General features: G+C 54.6%; 1 protein-coding gene across 1 annotated transcript in view; it reads left to right on the top strand.

The window, feature by feature from the left end:
* The first annotated feature begins 1,274 nt into the window (after nt 1-1,274).
* OLFML2A (olfactomedin like 2A) overlaps nt 1,275-8,606 on the top strand; it is a 35,864-nt gene continuing 28,532 nt past the window's right edge. Inside the window, exon 1 of the mRNA XM_017548351.2 lies at nt 1,275-1,453. Coding sequence (XP_017403840.1) covers nt 1,367-1,453 — 87 coding nt within the window. The 5' untranslated portion in view covers nt 1,275-1,366. The remainder of the gene's footprint in view (nt 1,454-8,606) is intronic.

Genomic DNA, 8,606 nt, shown 5'->3' with positions numbered 1-8,606 from the left:
TTTGAGATGGAGTCTCACTCTGTTGCCCATACTGGAGTGCAATGACGTGATCTCGGCTCACTGCAATCTCTGCCTTCCAGGTTCAAGCAATTCTCCCTCCCCAGCCCCCTGAGCAGCTGGAACTACAGGCAAGTGCCACCACACCTAGCTAATTTTTTGTATTTTTAGTAGAGACGGTTTCACCACTTTAGCCAGGATGGTCTCCATCTCCTGACCTGATCCACCCACCTCAGCCTCCCAAAGTGCTGGGATTACAGGTGTGAGCCATTGAGCCCGGCCAAGAGTTGGCATTTCTAACAAGTTCTCGGGTGATGCGGAGGCTGCGGGTCCAAGGACCACACCTTGAGAACTGCTGAGCTCTATCAAGGAGAGAAACTAAGAATGTGCCCTGGGAAGTCATGCTCCAACACAAGGGAACATACCAACAAGAAAGACAGTCCCACTGAGTGATAAATTCTGTGAAGAAAATGAGACCAGGCATGGTGGTACACACTTAAAATCCCAACACTTTGAGAGCCCAGGTGGCTGGATTGCTTGAGCTCAGGAGTTTGAGACCAGCCTGGGCAACATAGGAGACCCCATGTCTACAAAAAATACAGAAATTAGCCAGCGTGGTGGCACGCACCTGTAGTCCCAGTTCCTCAGGAGTCTGAGGCAGAAGGATAGTTTGAGCTGGAGAGGTTGAGGCTGCAGTGAGACATATTTGCAACACTCCACTCAAGCCTGGGTGACAGAGGAAGACCCAATCACAAAAAAAGGGAAAGGCTGGGTAATCTCATGCCTGTAATCTCAACACTTTGGGAGGCCAAGGTGGGAGGATTGCTTGAGCCCAGGAGTTCCAGACTAGTCTAGGCAACAGAGTGAGACCCCCGTCTCTCCGGAAATGGTGGTATAGGACAGCGCAAGGGCTCACATGCCTTGAGAACATCCATCTCTCCTGCGAACTTTGCCACCACTCCAAAAGGAAAGCACAAGTCCCCCATCTTACAGATGAGGAATCACACAGAGGTAGAGGGACACGCCCAAGGTCCCACGGCTGTCGGAACAGGACCTGCGTCCATGCGGGGAGCTCACACGCCTCCCCCTGGCCCTGCTCCTGCGGGCTGCCAGCGAGATCCTCCCTGGGGCGCGGGCAGGGGTACCGTTCGGAGAGTCACCCGACGGCGGGAAGGCCCAGCGGACGGCGGGCGGGGTGGGGCGGGTTGCACCCCCCGCCCTAGCTCCGCCCCCGGCGGCGCTGGAGGGGGCGCGGGGCGGGCAGCAGGGGACAGGCAGGGGGCTCGGGGCAGGCAGAGCGGGCGGTGGCGCTGAGCTCGCAGTGTGGCCCGAGCTTCCCAGCGTCCGTGCCCGCCGTCCCCGTGGCGCCATGGCCGCGTCCGCCCTCCCGCCCCGGCCGCTGCTCCTGCTGCCGCTGCTGCTGCTGAGCGCCCGCCCCGCACGCGCCGACAGTAAGGTACGCGCGCCCCTCGAACCCGCGCGGCTCGACGGGGAGCGGGGCACGAGGGGGCGCTGTGGCGAGGGTGCGGCCCGGAAGGGGGCCCGGGGCCGGGGCGGAGGAGCCGGGAGCCGGGAGCCGGGAAGACCGGACCTGAGACTTATCACGGAAGCCGCAGTGGCAGGGGCCGGGAGAGAGGAGCGCGTGGGGGAAGAAGCGCTGGAAATGTAGGGATGCTGCGGACGGGGCCTCGGGAAGGGGCGCTGGGACCGGGTCTGATTCCCGGAGGGGCCGGGGGATTCCCCAGAGTGCTGGCCAGACTTGAGGTTCGTGGGGGGAGGCCCCTGGCAACTGTTACCCAGAGACTCCCAGGCTTGCAGCAGGCCTGCGCCACGGCTTTCAGGGCCGGCTGGGGACTCGGAGTCCTCTACGCCCCACGAATGCAGCGGGGTTGGCCACTCGCCGGGCCTCTGATGTTCTTGCCAGGGACCAGGTGCACCCCCTGGAGGACTAGGTAGCTCCAGAAGTGACCTGAGCTGTTCTCTGCCGTGCTCTGGTGTGAAGCCGACCTGGATTCAATCGCACATTCACTTCTCGGCCGGTGCCATCACCTCTCTGAGCCTCCGTCTATTCACCTGTAGATACAGGAAGAATCCTGGGACCCACTCCCTGCAGTTCATGCCTGTAAAATACTTAGCACCACAGCACTTGGGGTGTTCTGGAAGTAACTCCCTGATGGCCAGGCGCGGTGGCTCACACCTGTAATCCCAGCACTGTGGGAGGCCGAGGCGGGTAGATCACTTGAAGTCAGGAATTCAGGACCAGCCTGGCCAATATGGTGAAACCCGGTAGCCAGCCTGGTGGCACGCGCCTGTAGTCCCAGTTACTCTAAATAACTCTAGTAAAAGTACAAAAATTAGCTGGGCGCCGTGGCAGGCACCTGTAATCCCAGCTACTGGGGAGGCTGAGGCAGGAGAATCACTTGAACCCAGGAGGCGGAGTTTGCAGTGAGACAAGATTTCGCCAAAAAAAGGAAATGACTCCCTGAAGACAGGCCTCTGGGAGAGTGAGGAGCAGGATGAGAGCCCTGGTCACAGAGCATCAGGGCAAAAGAGAGGCTTCTTCCGATATCTCTGCAGCCTCTTTCCTAGTGCAACATGCGTGTCCTGCCCATGGGCAGTTAAAAGACAGAAGCCAGTAGCCACATGGTGAGTATATGAGCAGTGGGCACTGGCCAACCCTCTGCCTGATTCAGCTCAGGGTATGAAAGCAGCCACATGCAATGCTGGCCGTGTACTCCAGAGACAAGGAGGGAATGAGTATTGTTTCACTTTACAGGTGGGAAAATGAGGGTTTAGAGGCAGCTGGCTTACAGTCTGCCCTTCCTCTGCTATTGTTTTGCTGTGTGACCTTGGGCAAATCACTGTCTGTCTCTGGGCTTCAGTGTCTTCATCTGAGAAATGTCTCCCCAACCTTCCTTCCATATGGGGCCCTCTGGGATTCCCTGATCTGGCTCAGGTACAAGGACAAGTGAGCAGAAAATCCCAGATAACCTGATTGGTGCCTTGTGACTGCTGGGATCTCTGGCTGGGAGGGATATTTGGTCTTGGGCATCCTCTGTGCAGAGAGCTGTAGACCTTGTGGGGGAGGGCTCACATTCAAAACAAAGCAAAGACAAAGAAAACCCAACACCCTGTTTATGTAGTGAGTCAGCCAAACACTTGCTAGATTGTGTGTGTGTTTGGTGGGGTGGGGGGTGTAGTGTTTAACTGTCCACGGACAAGCTGGGGCTGGTGGGGTGGAGAGGCACAACCTAGAGCTTGGAGGATGAACAGCTGGGGGCCTCAGCACAGCCCTCCCCCAGACACCTCCCACTCCCACACCATTGCAGCCAGCTGGGAAAAATAAAAATCAAGTGATGGGTGAATTTACTCTGCATTCCTTAGCTCAGCCAGACTCCTGCTGGCTCTACAGAGAGAGCTGTTTTCATTATCACCCGCTCCCTCCCCCTGTCACACCCCCTCCCTTCCTCTCCAAGCTCATTCCGTTTTCCCTGGGGTGGAGGATGAGCCCTTCAGAGAGCCAGCCTGGGACCTGAAGTCAATGTAGGGCCCCAAAGGGTTAATTGGCCCCTCCTCAGGCTTCCTGTTCCTGGGGGCTCCAGTCTTCCCTCTGGCCCAGTACATCTAGGGACCCAGGGCAGCTCACCCCCAGGACTCTGTCGGTCTCCTCTGCCAGCTCCTTGCTCAACGTATGTTCATTTCATGTTTATAACTAGGTCTCTCCTAAACTGGATTTTGAGTTTCCATCTAAGGAAGTGCTTTCTCAGGGCTGGGAGTAGGAGGGGGGCCCCACAGCTTCCCTGGTATTTCTGAAGGGCTGCCCAGCACAGAGATTGGAATGGACGGACAGGTAACCACATGACACCCAGGCAGGGCACCACAGACTTCTGGGAGGCTGCTTCTTGCTGTGCGTTCTTAGAATGTGGCTGAGAATTTTCCATCTCTACCTCAGTTTCCCCATCTGTGAAAAGGTTGCTAGTGCCTCACTTCCTCTAGTATCAAGGGGTGGGAAGGAGGTCTTTGGTCAGCCTGCTGATCAGGGGCCCAAGGACAGAGGGAAGGCCAAGGGTGTGGGAGCACAGCCAGGGGAGCAGGAGGGGCTAGAGCAGGCAGGCGGTGGTGTCCGGGGCTGGATCAGATGTTCCAGGCCAGGCCAGGCCAGTCCCGGGGGTTTAGGTGTTGCTTCGCCTCCGCTCCGGGAGTTTCCGCCTGTGGGTGTAATTGCAAACAGGCTCTCAGGCAGGCGAGGGCTACATAGTAATGAAGTCCTCCTACACATCACGACTGTGAGGCCAGGCCAAGCCCCACTGGGTCTCTCTGCAAGGAAGGTCTCAAACCAGCACTCCCTTTGGCTGGGGCGTCTAGGGCAGAGCCTTGAGGAGCATCGTGTGTGCCAAGCCATGTGTCAAGCACTTACATGCAGAATCTTACACATCCCTTCTGCCAACACTCTGAGGCTTCAGTGGCCCCTCCCCATTTGATGGTCGTGAGCACTGAGGCTCAAAGAGTTGGACTGGGGCTTGTTCAAAAATCCTAGACAGAGGGAGCCTGAGTAGTTGGAACTCTGGAGCCTCTAGGAAGCATCCAAGTAGCCTGGGGAGCCAGAAGCCATCTGAATCATAGGGTTGGAGGAGGGCCCAGGCACCTGCGGCTCCCAGGTACGCCCCCAGGCAATGCTGAACCATGGCCCCCAGTCCAGAACTCGTCCAGGTAATGGGGATCCATGGACGTTTGTGGAGCAAAAAGTAACGTAGATTACCAAAGAGGAGCTTTTGGGAGATTCATCCAACAGATGAAGCTGCTATATTGTCCAGGCAGCAGTTAATGTGCCTCAACTTGGGCTGTGGCTGTAGAGTGGAGAGCAGGAGGCAAAGGTCAGAGACATTTAGGATGAAGGGTCAGAAGAGCACGACTACTGTCCAGGGTAAGGGGGAGGCTCAGAGATCCAGGCTAGGCAGGAAGGTAGGTGACATGGGGCTGGGAGAAGATGCTGGGTCCGGTCTTGCATGGATTGAGTTTGGGGTACCTCTGGGCATCCAAGGGGAGGTGCCCAAGTGGCACTGTGCTCTCAGGGAGGTCTTTGCCTCATGGTGAGTCTGGGCTGGCCGTGAGGAAAGAGGGCAGACCTAACCTCAAGATGACACAAGGTGGCCAGGCATGGTGGCTCACGCCTGTAATCCCAGCACTTTGGGAGGCTGAGGCAGGCGGATCACCTGAGGTCAGGAGTTTGAGACCAGCCTGGCCAACATGGTGAAACCCCATCTCTACTAAAAATAAAAGAATTAGTCAGGCATGTTGGCGGGCGCCTGTAATCCCAGCTACTCGGGAGGCTGAGGCAAGAGAATTACTTGAACCCTGGAGAACGAGGTTGCAGTGAGCTGAGATCGCGCCATTACACTCCAGCCTGGGAGACACAGCAAGAGTCCGTCTCAAAAAAAAAAAAAAAAAAAAGTGACACAAGTTCAGAAGTTGAGCCTGTTCAGTTGCTGGAACATTTCACAGCTTGAATGCCCTCTCCTCCACTCTAACCAGACTCATCCATCTCTCTGCAGAAAAATCTCGAGTACACCTTCATCTCACTGTGGAATTTCCTTGCAAATACCTGGGTACTTTTTTAAGCACAAACCACTCCTAGTTCTGGGGGCTTTGGCATCCGTGTGCTGAGCAAGGCTGCAGGGAGAGATGAGGGCCGAGGCAGGTACTTTCCTGCTTGGCACAACTCCAGCCTTCATGGCAAGGGCAGGGTGGGCTGGGCCCAGTAGGAGCCCCAGGTTCTAAACCCCCCAGGGCCCAGTCCAGGGTCCCCTCTGTAGACACTCATCTGTTCCAGCTCAGTTGCTCAGGAGAAGCCCCTACCTGGTGACTGTGGTTGGGCATGGGAGGGGCAACATGTAAACCAAGTTTTGGAGTTGGGCCATGCTGTGTGACCCTGGGCAAGCCCCTAGTCTTTTCTGATGCTCAGCTTTCTTCTCTCTAAGATGGGGTCATGATGAGTGCACAGAGAGGTAGAAAATAATGAGCAAATGGCAGGGAGTGTTATCAGCATTGATTTTGATGGCAGGTACCCCTTAGAGAGCAGCTGTTCTGTGCCAGGTTCCATGCCAAGGCCCTACATGCATTGTCTCTGTTCAGACTCACTATGAGCTTATGACCAAGGTACTGTGATTCTCCTGTTTTACCAAGGAGGAAGCTGAGGCTCAGAGGGATCAAGGCCAAGCAGGGAGGAGGTATGGGAGCTGGGACTTGAGCCTGGGTCTGGCTCTTCCCCCTGGTGCTCTGCTGCTCTCCAGCCAAGCACTGGATGTAGCAGTCACAGGAAGGGGGACCTTGCGTGGGTGCCTGGCAGCCAGCGCTGGGAGTACAGGCCTTATTCCAACTCCTGGCCCATGTCAGGGCCTTGGCTGCCCCCATCAGGAGGTAGCACCTCATCTGAGGAGGGAAGGAATGTCACAGTCCGATGTGGAGGCAGTTGCTGGTATGGGTGGGTGTTGGGAGTATGGGTGGCTCCCCAGGAGGAGGCTTCCCTGGCCTGGCCACACAGAACACACCCACATCTTCCTGCTAGGCTCTTGACCCCATCTGGGGGAGTGGGTAGAGTGGCAAGGGGTCCCAGCAGAGCAGGGAAGGGAACCCAGGAGTGTTGAAGGACAGGCAGAGTTAGGGCGCTAACAGAGGCCAAGGAATGTACAGGACCCTGAGCCTAACTGTCGGTGATCACAGGCAGAGGGGAAATGGCCCAGAGTACACTTCACCCACTGAGAGCCCAGGACACAGCCTCCACCCAGAGCCACTCTCCTCCCACCCTCCCCACCCTTCCCACCTCTCACTTTCCCCTGTGCCTCCACAGACTGCAGAAAAAGCAGTGGGGGCAGGCACAGTAACTCACGCTGGTAATCCCAGCACTTTGGGAGGCTGAGGTGGGAGGATCGCTTGAGCCCAGGAGTTTGAGACCACCCTGACCAACATGGTGAAACCCCATCTTTACAAAAAATACAAAATTAGCTGGACATGGTAGCAAATGCCTGTAGTCTCAGCTACTTGGGAGGCTGAGGCGGGAGGATCGCCTAATCCCAGGAGGTCAAGGCTGCAGTGGCTGTGATGAGGTCACTGTACTCCAGCCTGGGTAACAGAGCAAGACCCTGTCTCAAAATAATAATAATAATAGTTCATGCTTAAGGTGCATTCAATATGTGCTGGGCCCTGTTCTTTACTTGTATCAACCCATTTAATCTTTACAACAACCTCATGATTCCGAAGCCCGTTTTACAAATGAGGAAACAGAGGCACAGAAATATTAAGTTGCCTACAGTCTCATTGAGGCTCCAGATGCCATGCTCTTAACCTTGTGCTCTAGCATGTTTGCAAAATGCAGGCTCATTTATTCAACAGATATTTACAGAGCACCTACTGCAGGCCAGGCAGGCACTATTATGAAGATATAGGAGGAAACTAGACAAGGTCCCTCCCTCTAGTGATACCTGTGGCATGGGAGAGACAGAATGTACACAAAAACAGGTCTCACGTTTCAGGTGGTAATAGATGTAGTAAAGAAAACCAGGCTACTAAATGAACGGATAAAGAGTAACAGGAGGTGGGCAGTCAGGGCAGGCTTCTCAGAGGAGGTGACATGTGAGCAGAGAACTAAGTGATATAAGGGAGTGAGCCATGGAAATCTCAGGGGTTAGGAGTTTCTGGGGAGGGTATGGCATATGCAAAAACCCTGAGGCTGGAGTGGAGAGAGTCGCTGACAGGGAAGGGCAATAAGGAGCAGTTCAAGGGAGAGTATTGACTCACATGAGCCTTGAAGGCCATGATAAAGGCTTTGAAGGTCATAACACCTCCCTAACACACACACAGAAGTAGTTTTTTCTTCTTCTTCTTCTTTTCTTTTTTCCTGAAACAGAGTCTTGCTCTGTTACCCAGGCTAGAGTGCAGTGGCACGATCTCCACTCACTGCCATCTCCGCCTCCCGGGTTCAAGCGATTCTCTTGCCTCCCGAGTAGCTGGGACTGCAGGTGCCCGCCACCACACTCAGCTAATTTTTGTATTTTTAGTAGAGATGAGAGTTCACTATGTTGGCCAGGTGGGCCTCGAACTCCTGACCTCAGGTGATCCACCCACCTCGGCCTCCCAAAGTGCTGGGATTACAGGCGTGGGTCACTGCTCCCGGCCAGAGGTGTCATTTAAAAGTATAATGCATGTGAAACCTGGGATGTAGGTGCTCAATAAAAGGTCTTCATACTTTTTATCACAGTAAAACAAACATAACAAAAATTATTAATTTTAAGTATACACTTCAGTGTCATTAGTATATTCACAGTATCATGCAACCATCACTACTATCTATTAATAATTCCAGAACATCTTTGTCACCCCAGAAGGAAACCACATGCCATCTAAGCAGCACTCCCCATTTCCCTCTCCCTCTAACTCCGGGAAGCCCCTAATCTGTTTGCTGTCTCTATGGACTTGCCTCTCCTGGATACAGCGTTTCATATCAATAGAATCATACAATATGTGGCCTTCTGTGTCTGGCTTCTCTCACTTAACATATATTTCAAGATTTATCCATGTTGTACCATGAATCAGTACTGCATTCTTTTTTTTTT

This window comes from Cebus imitator, unplaced genomic scaffold (genome assembly GCF_001604975.1).
Source record: "Cebus imitator isolate Cc_AM_T3 unplaced genomic scaffold, Cebus_imitator-1.0 Scaffold206, whole genome shotgun sequence".
Lineage (NCBI taxonomy): Eukaryota > Metazoa > Chordata > Mammalia > Primates > Cebidae > Cebus > Cebus imitator.
The sequence above is the reverse complement of the archived record's forward strand: the minus strand, read 5'-3'. Positions and strand labels throughout refer to the sequence as shown.